Source organism: Chrysochloris asiatica, unplaced genomic scaffold (assembly GCF_000296735.1).
Source record: "Chrysochloris asiatica unplaced genomic scaffold, ChrAsi1.0 scaffold00132, whole genome shotgun sequence".
Taxonomy (NCBI): Eukaryota; Metazoa; Chordata; class Mammalia; order Afrosoricida; family Chrysochloridae; genus Chrysochloris; species Chrysochloris asiatica.
Window position 1 is genome coordinate 3,761,462 of NW_006408650.1, and position 15,756 is coordinate 3,777,217.

The 15,756-nt window shown below is 55.9% G+C and overlaps 1 protein-coding gene across 3 annotated transcripts in view; it reads left to right on the top strand.

Moving 5' to 3' along the window:
• The first annotated feature begins 6,742 nt into the window (after nucleotides 1-6,742).
• Nucleotides 6,743-15,756, top strand: part of RBFOX3 (RNA binding protein, fox-1 homolog (C. elegans) 3) — a 20,524-nt gene continuing 11,510 nt past the window's right edge. The window contains exons 1-5 of one of the 3 annotated variants that reach the window (XM_006869528.1): nucleotides 6,743-6,997; nucleotides 11,790-11,927; nucleotides 13,303-13,356; nucleotides 13,931-14,023; nucleotides 14,973-15,033. In XM_006869528.1, the coding sequence (XP_006869590.1) occupies nucleotides 6,782-6,997; nucleotides 11,790-11,927; nucleotides 13,303-13,356; nucleotides 13,931-14,023; nucleotides 14,973-15,033 (562 nt within the window). In that variant the 5' untranslated portion in view covers nucleotides 6,743-6,781. Of the gene's footprint in view, nucleotides 7,004-11,789; nucleotides 11,928-13,302; nucleotides 13,357-13,930; nucleotides 14,024-14,972; nucleotides 15,034-15,756 lie in introns of all 3 variants that reach the window. The other 2 variants (XM_006869527.1, XM_006869526.1) reach the window with 2 other exon arrangements.

Genomic DNA, 15,756 nt, shown 5'->3' on the forward strand with positions numbered 1-15,756 from the left:
CAGGGACATAACCTCAGCCTCACATGCCCAAAGGGGCTAGGCAGGGACACCACTGTTCGCAGATCCCCTGTTACTGGGGGCTCCTAGTTGGTTAGCCCTGGTCAGCCCAGGCCTGCCTGCCACCCTTCCAACACTGGACTCCAGGGAGGCAGGGCGATGGACCAGGAATGCTCCGGAAAGGCTGGTGTCTCCTGAAAACCTCATCCTGTAATCTGTCCTGTAATGGGCCCTGGGGTTCCAACTGCTGGAGTGAAGGCACTGGCCTGGCCCTGCCCCAAAGCCTAGCTAGAGTCGACACTGCGTCCTGTCCAGGTTCCATCTCGGGAGACATCCGAAAGCCGCCTTCTCCCATCTGCCCTCGACCCCAGTAGGTGTCCTGGAGGACTGGTCTCATGGTTGGTCAAGTGGAGGTCAGTGAAATGAGGGGAACCCTGAGAAGATGGATGGACACACTGACCACGACAATTGTGCAGATGACCCAGAACTGAGCTATGTATCATTCTGTAGTGCATGGGGTCACTGCATCAGTGCTGAGTCGGCCGCAACTAACACACTCGTATCAACACAAACACATTTGGGTACCCACATGTATGTGTGCTTGTGAGAGGGGGCTTCAAAAAGTTCATGGAGATGGAATTAAAGGTAATGGGCCTGAGCTAGAGACAGATGATGACGTGGAGCGATGAGGCGACTGGGGACTTCGGACCCAGAGAGGTAAAGGGACTGTGGGCCAAAAACTGGGCGGGGGGGGGGGGGTATGGGGGGCGGGTTTCTGGGTTATACCCTTTGGGTGGTTGATGATGCATGGAGGAGATTGGAACCATGGCAGTGAGATGATATACGAAGGAATGAATGTAAAACTAAAGTTCTCCCATGTAAACTATCATATAATTCACAATAAAACATTTTTAAAAAAAGGTAATGGGATTTTCCCATCAACTTTTATATAGGAAGGAGCCCTGAGAGTGGATTATGAGCTGGGCTAACCTCAAGGTCACAGTTCGAATCTACCAGCCACTCCACGGGAGAAAGATGAGGCTTTTTTTTTTTTTTTTTTTTGTCACATAAAGATTTATAGCTTCGGAAACCCTACACTGGGTCTCTATGAGTCGGAAGTGCCTGGACAACATACAGTTAGCACCACAACCACCTCATGTATGCCTGTGTGTATGTATATTTGTGCTTCTCATACATGCATGTTTGCGTGTATAGGCATAGTTGTTGGGTGCTGTTAGTCCAATTCCAACCTACACTGCCCCCATGTGGCACAGTAGAACTGCCCATAAGGTTTTCTAGGCTGTTAGCCTCATAGGAGCGTAGTGGTTACAAATCAGGCTGTGAACCTCAAGGTCTGCAGTTGGAAACTATCAGCTGTTCCTCGGGAGAAAGATGAGGCTTTCTGCTCCCATAAAAATTTGCAGCCTCGGAAACCCTGTACAGGGTCGCTATGAGTCAGAACCGACTCTGCGGTACTTAACAACAACAACGTCTTTGTAGGAGCAGATGATCAGATTATCCTTGTACCACGGAGCTGCTGAGTGAGTTCAAACCACCATCCTTTCAGGTAGTGGTCACGGGATCAGCCATTTGTGCCAGCAGGCCACCATCTATTTGTGTATGTTTGTGTGTGTGTATATTACCAACCCCGCTAACTGCTGAGTTGATTCTAACTCATAGAAACCCTACAAGACAGAAGAGAGCTGCCCCATTGGGTTTCTGAGACTCTCAGTCTTCACAGAATCAGATAGCCTCCTGTTTCTCCCTCGGAGACATGGCTGCATTCAAACCATTGACTTTTTGGTTAATGTCAGCCCCCCCCACAAAACCTAGTGCTCTCTAGTTCCCCCTCCTGGCAACCCTGTAAAATGGAGGAGACCTGCTCCTCAGGGTTTCCAAGATGGGGAAATCTTGACTGGAGCATACAGACTCATCTTTCTCCTCAGGAGAGGCTGGTGGGTTCAAACCACTGACGTCTGGTGATCACACTTAACCCATTCTGTTACCAGGGCTCCTAAAGTATCTGCTGTTTGGCTGTTGTTACGTGCCTTCACATTGGTTCCGACTCATCAACCTGTGTAGGGTATCCAAGGCTGCAAATCTTTGCGGGAGCAGAAAGCTTTATCTTTCCTCCGTGGTGTAACTAGTGGGCTCGAACAATGACCGTGAGGTTCGCAGGCCAGTACTTAACCCCCCGAGCCACCACACTCCCCTAATGCTGTGTGTTGTTGACTCATCGTGACCCTGTGGAGGGTTTCCAAGGAACCACAGTCCAGTGTTGATCCAGCAGCACCACATCAATGTTCCGTGTGTCTGTTTATCTAGCTGGAGAAGCTTTAGTTGAAGGAATTGGCCGGAGGATGTGTTAGTCTTGGATTTGAACACAGAGCAGGCGCTGGGGAGCCTGTGTTTGTTCTTAAGACCGTCAGCAGATCAGCAGAAGCCCACCCACCCCATTACTGAGGATGCTGTCTGTCCACAAATGCCTTCATAGTCATGCCTGGGGGACGGGGGCATTGTTAGAGACACCAGATTGACACAAAGCACTTGCTGTCATGACAGAGTTGGGGGAGGGACTTTGGAGCTCCACAGACCTGGGGAGGGTGGGTCCTGCCCATGACCCATGTCACCGTTATCCTGATAGTCCCCTCAGTGAGGTGAGGCTCTAAGAGTCCAGCCCTTTGGTCACCAGGGGCTCTGGTGGCTGTTTGCAGGACCTGTACATCGGGGCTCTCGTCAACCCTGTGAGTTCTCACCTTGTGCCCCGTGCCCAGTGTGACCATGTGACAGCACAGACATTAGACCGGGGGTGGAGGCAGGTGGAGGGAGGGGCTCACTCCTGGGCCAGGCTGTACCCAGGGTGGGAGGAGAAGGGCAGGTGCTAGGTACACCTGCTGGAGGTGGATTCATGTCTAAGGTGGACAGGAAAGTTGCATAAGGGCGCTGTGATGGGGACCTGCTGTTCTGTCTCCTTCCGGCCTGCAAGCGGCTCTGCCCAGCAGTGAGGGAGCCATGGCCCAGTGCCCAGCCTCTGCCGCCAGCCTCCCTCCCACCATAGCCTGGCCTGGGGACCTGGGCTCTGTGTGGCGCCCTCGGGGGTATGGGAGTCTGAGAAGCAATTAGCTTAATTGTCCTGCCTTGCCTGGGAGCAGAGGGCCTGGAATGAGTGTGAGCCTGACTGACGTGGCCAGACAGGCTGAGCAAGAGCCATCCACTGCCAGCCCTCCAGCCCTTGCACTGCCCTCCACTGTCTGTACCCCAAGCTCCAGCTGCCCACCCCCACCCCCCACACACACACACGTGTACACCCAGGCAGAAGTGGGAGCACACTGGGCAGGGCAGCGTGGAATGGGGAGAGCTCACCATTGACAGGTCCCGTGTGGTGTGATTTGAGAGAGACACACAAATGTGGTCTGATGTGCATCATCTGCTAATTTCTGTGGCATGGATACCCCATCATGGCTGATCTCCCCATGCCCCACCCCCACCTCCAGGCCCCCACCACCTTCCAGGTGCCCACATCACCTGTTTCTGCTAGCTGCCATCAAGTCAGTCCCCAACCTGTGTTACAGAGTAGACCTACTCCATAGGGTTTTCTTGGTTTTCATCTTAATGGCAGCAGATTGCCAGGCATTTCTTCCGTGGTGCCACTGGATGGGTTTGAGCAAACGTCCAACCTTTAGGTTAGCAGTTACAAGCCAACTGTACACACCACCCAAGGGCCTTGTGTTCACATACTGTTGTTGTTGAGTGCCGTTGAGTTGGTTCCGACTCACAGCGACCCTAAATAAGGTTTCTGAGATAGGTGGTATTTAAAATTTTGAGACTGAATAAGGCAGCCAAGGCTGCTAACCGGAGTCCTCCATGGAGCAGCCTGCTAAGTTGGCAGTGGCTGCAGCCCCCATTGAATTAGCTACGACATGAGAGACATAAGGAGGCACCATGTTTATCCTGCCGTGTACGTTCCAAAAGTGCTCCCTTCAGAAGTCAGCCTCCCTGGCCGCCCCCAGGTCCTCCCAGACCCAGGCACTGGGGTCTCTTCACTGCCTGGTGCCCACCCTCATGCTGCAGATATCCTGACTCCTCCCCTGAGTGGGGCCGTGGTCATGATGGGAGGGGAGCTGGAGGGAGGCCCACCTGCCTGGGGCCTGGGAGGCGGTGTGATAGTGGTGAGGCCCTAATCAAATATCCATCAGGTGATTGACACTTGTGTTTCTGGGGGCGGGCAGTGCTTCTCTGTCCCAGTGTCCCCACACTGCCCACATTGCCCCCAAGCTCCCACGTGCACCCCGCTTCCTGCCTCCTTACTGTAACATCTATCCCTCTCTTCTCCACCACCCTGGGTGCCTACATCCCACCAGCCTCCTCATCACCACACATGGGCTTCTGGGGGACCTAGATCATGAGGGGAAGCCTGTAGCAAGGGAGCGCACTCATGTGTGTGACTGTGTGTTCGTGAATGTACTGTACTGTGCATGTAGTGTGTGAATGTGTATATGAGTGTGTGAACATGTTCTGTGTCTGTACACGTCTGTGCATATGGGCGTAGGTGAGGGTACGTGAGTATGAGTGTGTGTGTGTGTGCGCGCGCGTGCACACACACATGCAAGCCTTCATCTCCTCTTCATTGCTCAGGAACTCAAGTGTTGCCCACTTTCAGCATCTGCAGAGAAGGGGAGTTGAGGGTTTCAGCATCTGCAGAGGGCTGCGGACAGGGCAGGAGGGATTAGCTGATTCTCTGAGGAGGAGAGGTTTCTGCTCAGGGGCAGTGAGGAGCTGGAGCACCCCCTCTGTGAGTTTATGCAGTTCCATTCCCCCACTTTTCAACAAGGAAACTGATCTGCCTGCACCCCCTCAGGCAGCTGTGAGTGTGAGATCTGTCCGCTTGTGTTCAAGGGCTCTTCCACTGGGGTTGCTCCAGTCAGAGGTAGCATCTGTTCCTTCTGGTGATGGAGGGGACTCTGTCTCTCACCGGGCGGCACCCTTAGAATGCCAAAGACGGGCCTGCTCCAAGCCTGCCTTCAGTGCCTACAGGAGAGGACTGGGAGGCACAAAGTCAGAAGCCCCGTTCCTGCTCCCCTTCTCCCCATCACCACTGCAAACCCAACTCCTTCTTAGGGGGAAATTGGCTCTCCACAGCAGCTTCTCACTGAACCCTAATCAGCGAGTCTCAGAATCACCGTGAAAACCAGATGACACCGTGTGTGTCAGAGTAGACCCGTGTTCTTCAGGGTTTTCAATATATGATTGTTTAGGAAGTGGGTTGACAGGACTCTCTTCAAGTCACGTCTGGGTGGGTTTAAACCTCCCATCTTTCCTTGGGCTGCCGAGTGTGAGTTAGCCTTTGGTACCACCCAGAGCCTCATTCTGGGGGCTCTCGGAGGCCGAGGTCTGGAGTGGGCTGAGAACTTGCATTGGTTAGGGTGCCTCCTGCTGGAAACTGCTGGCCTGGGGTGCCATGGGACCATCCCAGGGTCCAGGAGCGGCGGGAGTCAGCTGCCAGAAAGTGGAGAAAGTGGAAGGGACCTTTAGGAGAACTTCTGCCAGCAGAAACCGGGACTTGTCACACCCCACCGACAGCACTTCATCCCAGTGGCCATTGTTTGGGGTGGTCTTTGCATTTTATTTTGTTTTGATGTTTTGCACATTCAATTCCTGCGTGGTCGCTTGGTTCAATCCAGCCCACAGACTCACAGAACATGTGCTTTGACCCTTGCATTAAGCCTCAAAACCCATCACCATGAAGTCCCCTCTGATTCCTAGTGACTCGGTAGGACAGAGGAATTTCCCCAGAGGGTTTCCAAATCTGTAGTCTTTACGGCCTCGTCTTTCTGGTAGGCTTGAACCGCCGACCTGCTTGTTTAGCTTCTGCCACCAGATGAGGAAACAGGTTGAAAACCCTTAAATGGCAGGAGGGAAGTGGGCGTGGTTGCAAAGGGCGAGCAGAGGGATTTTCTGGGATGAAATGTTCTGTATCTTTACTGCAGCAGTGGAGGCATCGTGGTTGTATGTAACATTGTACCACATGCTGTAAGAAAAGGTTACCGTTCAGGGAACTGACCCACCAAATGCCATGAAACGTTCTGTATCTTTATTGTAACGGTGGAGATATTCTGGTTGTGACATTGTGAAAAGGTTACCACTGAGGGAACGGGGCCCACCCGGTCTGCATCTATACTGTAACCAGGGAGGCATCCTGGTTTTAATATTGTACAACAGGTAGTCTAAGAAGTTACTATTGGAGGAACTGGGCCCACCTGCTTGTGAGGTCTGTAACTTCTTACAACCCTATGTGGAATCCACAGTATCTTAAAACTAAAAGCTTAATTGGAAACTTCACTTTTTTGGTGGGTTCCAAAGAAAGAAGAAAAGTACCCTGAGACACTGCTTACTGGACACGGGGCTTTTCTTTGGGGAGACGTAAACACTCGGGAACCAGGCAGGGGTGGTAGTTGCAATACCCCTGAAGTGTGCACTTAAGACTGGTTGGTTTTGTTACAGGGATTTCATCTTAATCACTTACACTTACGTAATATATTCAAGGTCTGAGAAGTCCTCATGGCTGGGCTCAAACTAGGGTGTCTAACGCAGAACCCTGAGCTATGCTGGGCTCCCCGGTACATGCTGAGGGCACCCCCACCGAGATAAGGCACCCACTCACCTGAGAAGGTGCCATCCCAGGGCTCTGGGAAAGGAACCACGTCCAAGGCAAATCTAGATGCTAACCAGGTTTTTCTCTCTCCTTACACAGAGCAATCAGGACGTCACGGCTCCCCCCGAAGCAATGGCCCAGCCCTACCCCCCAGCCCAGTACCCCCCTCCACCACAGAACGGCATCCCTGCCGAGTACGCCCCACCCCCACCACACCCCACACAGGACTACTCGGGCCAGACTCCGGTGCCCCCGGAACACGGTATGGCCTTGTACACACCAGCACAGAGCCATCCGGAGCAGCCAGGGATCGACGCCAGCACACAGTCCATAGCCGGAACCCAGACTGTGCCGGTAAGGGTGGCCCCACCAGCCCAGTCCAACTGGGGGCGACTCGGGCAGCAGAGGATCCTGGGACCCCTCTGTGTGTGGAAAACTCTTCCTTATCTGAAAAGATGTTCCCAATACCTTCTTCCACCTCCTTCTCATTCAGCCCCAAGGATGTCTGGGGGTAACTGGGCACAGCAAGGTGGGATGGTGACCCTCGGCCCATGAGGGCCACTGTTGGTCACTGCCCCCTGCCTCCCTGAGCTCCAGGCAACCAGATCCCTTCGTCTGGGAGGTCGGGGGAGTGGGACCTGTTTGTGGAAGGAGGGGCCTGCCAGCCAGGGAGCGGTCTCCAGTTGCAGGCGTTCCTATCATTTCTAATCACTTGTAATCTACCTGCTTGGCTGCCCTCCAATCAGATAGCTTCAATTATGTGGTTGTGATGCAGCTCAGAGAAAGTGCTGAGCCCCACATTCTCCCAGATCTCCTGATAGCAAAGGGAGCTCACGGATGGACAGGGTGGGCGCCTGCCAGGGCCCGACTCCCTGCTCAGGCCCTGCCTCAGACCCCTAGGCCCCAGCCTGCACCAGCCCGTTTCCTCCCCATCCCTGTTCTGAGACTTGGAGCTCACTCCATCCTTTGTCAGGGACTGGGCAGCAGGCCAGCTCGTTCCTCATCACCCTGACGGCTCCTGATGTGTGCCCCCACCCACACCGTGTTCCCTCCTACTTTCCCTGAATCTGGCGTAGATCCCAATATTGTCTCCACCCATCCAGTGTCACCCTGGCTGCCCCTGGGCCCGGCTGAGACCTTCCCATGCCCAGAGCGCTGTCCAAAGCCGAGTACTAAGACCTTTTCCTGCCTATCAGCTCCCCAGGGTCTCCACAGAAAAGGCAAGACCCTCAGGGTCATAGGGTGGGGATTCTAGTCAAACTTCGCAGCGGGCACCTTGTAATTCTGATTCACCAAACCCAGGACAGGTGGATACTTAGAAAAGAGAGCAGTGATCCCAGGAGCTAGCATGGGTTCACTGTGAACGAGTTGGGGCTGACAGCCTCTTCCTCTTTCTGATGGGACCACATACATGCCTGCACTGTGGCTCCCTCCTTGTGGACAGATGAAGGGGTCTCTGGTGGTGCCATAGAGATGTGTTCTGGAAGGAAGCGGGGATACTAGGATGGACAGACTGAAGGATGACACCAAGTGGGGTGAAGACAAAGTGACAGAAACAAGTCTGGAGGCCTTCCTGACCTCCTGGGACCACTGGTACCATGGATCCAGGACAAACAGCATCTTCCTCCGTTGGACAGAGGGCACCCAGCCCTCCCCCCACCACCAACTGGTACTAGGAGGACAGACAAGAAGCGGCCAACCCTGCCCTCTGGTGGCTGCCAGTTCCCTCAGATCAAGGACATCCAAGTCAAGACAGAGAGAGAAGGTTGGGTTGGCACCCTTGCCTGTGGGCATCCAGGCCTTGGAGAGGATCCAGGATTAAGCCGCAGCCATTGAAAAGGCTGATGCTGTGTCCAAAGAGGCAGAACGTCCCCACTCGAGCAGTGATAGTCCTCAGGTCAGTGACCCAGTGCCTCCGAGGAAGTGCCTGGGCCGGACAAAGCCTGAGGCCCTGAGGACAGAGTGACCTGTAACGTCCCTTCTTCCGGCATCAGAGCTACATGGCCTGAAGCTTGTCCCTCCTAGGACACAGAGCCATAGGAGGGACCGGAGACAGAAGGTCCTGGGCTTGCAGAAAGTTGGAGCTGCCCAGTGAGGGGCTGGGCCACCACTGGGGGCCGTCAGCCCTCAAACCCTGGAGTATTTGTTCTAGTTGAGGAGCCGAAATGGGTGACTGTAACCCCCATCCAGGGTCACCCAAGACCTGTCCTGCTCTGAGCTCCTAGCTGATGGTGCCCTGTGGCGGGCCCCCATCCGTGTGTTGGGTCCCGGTAGTCTTCACAAGGACCTGCCTGCTCTTGAGAGCCTCCTGTTGGCCTCTCCCCCAAGCCGCCTGGTATTAGGATCAGGACAGAGCGTCAGGTTTCATGGCTCAGGGCCTGTGTGTCAGCCTGCCTCCTCCTGGCAACTCAGAACAAGCCCAGAGACCCACATGCGGGCTCCTCACCTGTACTTCACAGGGCCTACTGCCTGGGCCCCCACCGGGTCAGAATATGCAGCCCTCAAACCCTGGGCACCTCTCCTCCCCCCAGGGATCTCACTGCAGGTTCGGGGTCTGGGTACCCCATACCACAGAGGCCTAGGCACTGTTGGATGCCCCAGGCCCTGGCAGTAACCTGTCTGCCCCATTTGTCCACCCTGAGCCCTGGGACACCTAGAGGACCCACTCCTCTCAGAACCCCCCTTCCACCTGATTGCCCTCTTGTGCCCCCCACCCCCAGCCAGCAGTTGCCAAGGCTACCCAATTCCAACAGAAGCTGCAACCACTGGAAAACAGAAAGAGGGGGAGCCAGTGAGGGGAGCCGCGTGAGACAGTCACAAATGTCTGCGTAGTGGGACCCGGCAGAAGCCATTCATGCAGCCAGGGCGGGTGTCCACCCAGAGGCTGGCACAGAGACCCGAGTATGCTCAAACATGTCCAGGGCATCTAGACCAACACAGCCTGGGAAGGCATCCCTGAGGACAGGATTGCCCAGCGCCCCCAGCTATAAAAGCAGACATTCCCAATAGGTAACATGGGGTCACATCAAAGACCCCTCCTCTGGAGTAGGCTCACTGCCCACCTTGGTACAGACAGCTGATGGTGGGGTCACCCCAAGAGTGTCCAGCATGTCTGGGGACCAGATGCAGGAGGTGAAGGCCACAAGAATGGAGGTATCTGAGAGTTGGGACATCTTGTACTGAAGGTCACATACTGTCCTACAACAGGACCCCGGGACCCCAGGACCACACACTCTAGGCCCATGTGCCCTGGGCTTGGAGAGCTCCAGGCATGGGGCCGCTGGCTCCTCTGAGGGTGGAGGTGTGGGAGGTGAGCACTCTGGTTGCCATCTGGACTCTCCTTAAACTACCAGGACCCTGGGTTGGGCGAGGATGAGATTCCGAGACAGGGGAGCCGCCAAAAACCAAGCAACTGAGAACAGCCAGGCAGGGGGAATGAGCATCCCTGCATTTAAGATCTGAGAACTGGAGGCAAAGACGGCTAATTGTTTCTTACGAAGAGGGTGCCCAGGAAGGACCCTGAGCTGATAAAGACAGCACTGCCTCTGGCAGTTTGAGCACTTAATATTAGGGCTCCACACACTTTGAACACAGCCCATAGTTTTAGTCATTGAGCCCCATTACCAGCCTCCATCCACAGCCAAACTGAGCCGGGATGTGGGGGTCACAGGGGGACTCTTTGCCTACTTGAGTGTCCTCCCTGGCAACTTCACCACCCCACTTCTCCCCCTTTAGGGGTGGGGTATGAGGTCCTGAAGAGACACTGGGGACCCAGACACCCCAGCTTCATAACCAACAGCCCAGTGTCCACCCAGAGCTCACAGTCCCCAGCTAGGCCGCCAAGGAACTCCTGACCACCCTGCTGGGCTGACCACTGCCCTCTGCTGGTTCATAGCTAGTATGACATGCCCTCTCCAGCCTGGATTCCTAAAATCAAGCTGATTCAAGTCTGTGCCCAAGACTCTCCCAGGACACAGTGTGCCCAGCTCAATGACCACTGCACAGTTTCCACCAGAAAAAAATGGTCACACCTTGTCTGTCCAGCATGTGGGGGCCTGGACCTATGGCCGAATCAGCTGGGATGGGGGCCTGGCGTGGACCTCTTGATTCAGAGGTACTCGGGACCTCTCAGGAGACCCAACACAGGCTTGTCTTCCGCAAGAAAGATTGGCACCAAGTAAGAGAGTGAGGCTGCTGGGCACGTCCAGATTCCGGGCTTCAGGAATGAGTGAGGGCCTGGGGCAGCCAGACCAGGAGTCTTAGGGGCCTGCTCATCAGTTGCTCCAACCACAGGACTCTCAATAACCCCAAGGTGCCACTACCAGCTGTCAGACCCTGAGAGTCCACATCCCTCCCAAAGCCCCAACCTCACAGCCCACTCCAGGGTTCTGGCTCCACCCACAGCGGGAAGGATGCAGAGAGCATGCTCAGAACCAGAGCAGGCACTGAGGAGGGCCCAGCCAAGAGACAATGGGTCTCCCAGCCAGGTCAAGACCAGCATTGAGGCAAGTTTGTAGCCCTCCACAGGAGCCACGCACACTCTCGCACGCACGCCAACCGTCACACCGCACACTGGTCCTTCAGGAGCTGAAAGGATGCAGCCCCTTGGTTGGCAGACAGGTTTCAAGATGTGCATCTTCCAGATTACCTGCTGACCAGTGAACATGTGGTCCAGAACTGGGTGTGACTACCAAGCCAGGCCAGAGCTGGCCCACCTCCTAAGGGGGCAGATGCTTCTGAGTGACCGCCGGGAGGTCACCATCCAGAGCCAGTTCTGAAACCTGGCTGTCCTTTGCTGTCAGTCCTTGGCCTCCATACACAGCCTGTTTTCCCAGACTGCCCCATCCATCAGGGTGATTGGGAAAGGATTCAGTGATGCTGAGACCCTGGAGGCTGGGTCCTGGGGCTGCCGGAGGATGAGCAGACACCTTGCCCATGGTTTCTGGCACAGCCTGGGTAGAGGAAGGGGGTACCTGGGAGGCTAAGGGCCACACGGCCCTGTCTCCTGGAAAGTCTTCTGCTCTTTCTGGGATCCAGGAGTCTGGGGAGAACTGCTTTAGCCCTCCCCCACACAGCAGAGGGTGGGCTGGGCCCTGAGAACCAGAGAGGGCACCTCACAGACTTGGATCCTCTCCCAAAGCAGACGGACGAAGCAGCGCAGACGGACAGTCAGACACTGCAGCCTTCCGACCCCTCAGAGAAGCAGCAGCCTAAACGGCTCCATGTCTCCAACATCCCCTTCCGGTTCAGGGACCCCGATCTGCGACAAATGTTCGGGGTGAGTATGTGTGAGGCCCCGGGCATTCTCAATTCAGCCGCAAGGTTTGCTGCGTCCACTAGGTGGCCAGGGCCCCAGAGCGCTCTTCTCCTGAGCTGAGGTATGGGAGGGGGTGGGTTGGCTAGCTCTGGTCAATTTCAACACCTCCTGACACACAAGTCCACACCACCTGCTCACAGGGGCTTCGTAGCTGGTACAAGATGGGTTATTGTTCCTGATCAAATCTTCAACAATGACTCCAGGGACCCATGTGCCCCTCTTGGGGGTACCCAGCCTCCTGGACTCACAGGATGGGCCCCTGCCTACATTCCTGGACGCCCCTGGGTTTCAGCTGAATGGAGGACCATCCACATCAGGACTGTGGACCCTGACTTAAGTTCCCGGGTGCCAGTTATGGGGGAGCTAGTGTCCCCCAAGGACACTCCCACACTCCTCCCCCATCTGCTGCCTGCTGCACGCCCACCCCCACCTGCTCGTCAGGGGTGTCCAGCTCCTTGGTCTCCCCTCATTGCCCCCAGCTGGGATTTTTCATATAAACTGAATATGGTCTCCAGAGGATCCCCACCCACACTCCTGAGCCTTACCCCAGGCACCCACCGCCCCCTTGGATTTGGGAACTGACAGTAATCTGGGGGTCCCCTGAAGTGAAGACAGCAGGTCCCTCGTGGTGCCAGCCTGCTTGGTCATGGTCCCAGACCTGCATTTTGGGGTCCAAGTCCTAGGAGTAGGGAGCTGTCCCTCTCTACTCAGTCTGTCCAGCTCTGAGGTGAATTGCACCCCTTGCCCCACATACACACCTGTGTGGGACACTGTGGGAAGAGGTGACCCTGTCAAACATGTGCCCCATGTGTGCAGGTTGGGACTATTTGTACCCAACAGCCCCAGTCCCAGACTGCCCATGTCATGGGGGTAGGACTCAGGGCACTGGGTTTCCCCCTGGACCCTCCTCCATCAGCCCCTCCTGCTCTCGGGCTCCCTCCAATGCCCCCCACCTCATTTCCTGGCTTTCTCCTTAGCCCTTCCCTCCATTTACCCTCCCAGCCATGGGGACAACCTGCCAGGGAGTGAGCCACCATTGGAAATGGTGGGGGACCACACAGTCTTGGGGTCACCTGTGGCAGTCCCAATAGGGAGATGGGAGGGGCCGCAGTAACACCCCTAACCTGCCCATCTGTGAGCCGTGTCCCCTGAAGGACACCCTCTTGTTACACCAAGAGACCCCTTCTGTGTGGCTCGAGACCTCAGGGAGGGGGAAAGGGATCCTCGGCCTGTTTGTACCCAATATTTGTGGGGGGAAGGTGGGACTGGCCAGGGTGGGATGTAGCACGTGGTTGCCAAAGCCTCATGTCTCCCCACCCTCTCTCTGTCTCCGCAGCAATTCGGAAAGATTCTAGATGTGGAGATCATTTTTAACGAGCGGGGCTCCAAGGTGGGTGCCTCCAGAGACTGCCCCGTTTCCGCCGCTGTCGTCTGGTCTGGCTAACTCTGAGATGTGTCACCCAAGGACCCCTGGTGACAAGGGTGCTTGTTTCTGCCCCCTCTGCACCCCCTCCCACAGCTGTCTATGTTGCTGCCCTGCACCGATCTCTCTCTCAGCTGCCTGCTCAGCCGGGGGCGGGGGGGCGCTGACCCCGGAGTCGGCTTTGGGGAGGGGCTGCAGGGTGGGCATCCAGGAGGTGCCTAGTCCACACACACCTGGGTGCCCTGGCTCTTGAGGTGATGGTCTGGTGGGGACTGTCTGTCCTCCTGAGAGGCCTGGACCCCAGCCTGGACTCCCCTCCCCCCACTCCAAACCAAGGCCTGATGTCCAGGTTAGGGACTCTTATAGCTTTCGCTGACCCCTAAAGGGGCCAGCAGTGTGCTCCTGCAGCGGCCTCCAAGGCCTACTCCAGCCCACCTGACTGGCCTCTCTCTCCCCTCTCTGTTTCCCTCCCACGCCCACCTCCTGTCCTTCTCTCATCCTCTGTTCTCCTCCCCACGTCTGTCCTTCTCCCCACTTGCAGGGCTTTGGGTTTGTAACTTTTGAAACTAGCTCAGACGCTGACCGAGCCCGGGAGAAGCTGAATGGGACCATCGTAGAGGGACGGAAAATTGAGGTGCTCAGATAAGTGCGATGCGGCAGGGATACCCCGCAGGAAGGGCCCATTCCACATCCTGGCTCTCTGCTGGACTTTTTGCCGGCCAGCCGTGTGGGGGCCAGATGTCAAACTTCCCTGGGGGACCTACCCTCCCAACCTCCTCCTGATGCCCTGGTTGGGTAGAGGCAGGAGCAGCAGCAGCAGATGGCGGGAGGACAGAGACCCAGAGAGTCTGTGGGCTGTGCAGTCCTGTCCCCTGACGCCAGCTCTGGGTTTCTTCCCAGCCAGGGCAATGGGGGTGACTGGCAGGGAGGAAACTATGGAAGGACCTGCTGAGGGCCCCGGCTCTGATCTAGCACCAGGTGGTCACCTGAGGCCTCAGCCCAGGTCCTGGGATGAGCCGTGGATGTGAGGGGAGACAGGAAGACCCACACTTGTCCTCTGACCTTTTCCACCTGCACTGTTCTCTGTGCCCTGTCACTGATGCTTCCTCAGCCCCTTCTGAGTCCAGCCTCCACTGCCCTGGACAGTGTAACCCAGGTCTTAGACCTCTGAAAAGTAGGCCCTCCTAGAGTGTTATCTTGGCGTCCGGCTACCCAGAACCACTCCCTAGGATGCATTGTGGTTTGGGGGCTGGGGTGTTCCCTGGAAAGAGAAACAGCCACCTGTGTGCCCTGCCTCAGAGGGGAGATTGGATCCTGGGGCAGCCTCGGGTCCAGAACCAGTAGAGCTGGACACAGTATCTTCAGCTAAGGTCCCAGGGTCCTAGGCCAGGCTGGGCATTGGCCAGTGGCATCCAGGGCTCCCTAGAGGGAGGGCACACAGCGAGGAGAGGAACCCCGAGTGAGCAGGATGGGTGGCAGAAGCCTTTCTGGAATGTTCCGCCCCTCCAGGGTGGCCACTAGAGGGTCAGCAGCAGAGCAGCAAAGAAGCTAATGTTGCCCTCACTCTCTTGCTCTCTGGGCAGGTCAACAACGCCACGGCCCGCGTCATGACCAATAAGAAGACGGCCAACCCCTACACCAATGGTAAGAGCCCAGGCTAGCAGGCTGCAGGGCATCCCCCACACATCCCAGCCCAACTCTGGTCAGTGTGAATGTCTCATCATGGAGTTCCTTGGCACCCAGAGAAGCAAAACGTGGTGCAGTGTGGGACCCAAGGATGTTCTTGACCATGACATCCAACTCATGTTGATGGATTCTGGGTCACACACCATGCTGGCTTATGGCAGGAAAAGGATGTAGTTAGGAGTTGTCCACTGGCCTTTCAAGGGACCCCAGACAAGTCCCTCCCATCTCCACATAGCAGCAGGGTATCCATTCCCCCAGAGCCAGGAAGGGATGATGGATTCAGACGAGGGTCTGGAACATGCTGCACAATAGTGAGGGAGAGGGATTGATGACAGGAAAACGCAGAGAGAGCTCTGGACCCATAAGTGGAACCTACGTATGAAAAGTCACCCACTGAGAACCCTGTGGGGCACAGTTCTATTCTGATACACACGGGACACCATGAATGGAACCTACTTACGAAAAATCATCCACTGAGAACCCTGTGGGGCATAGTTCTACTCTGATACACACGGGACACCATGAATGGAACCTACTTACGAAAAATCATCCACTGAGAACCTTGTGGGGCACAGTTCTACTCTGATACACATGGGGACACCATGAGTGGAATCTACTTATGAAAAATCACTGAGAACCCCGTGGGGCACAGTTCTACTCTGACACACACATGGGGACACC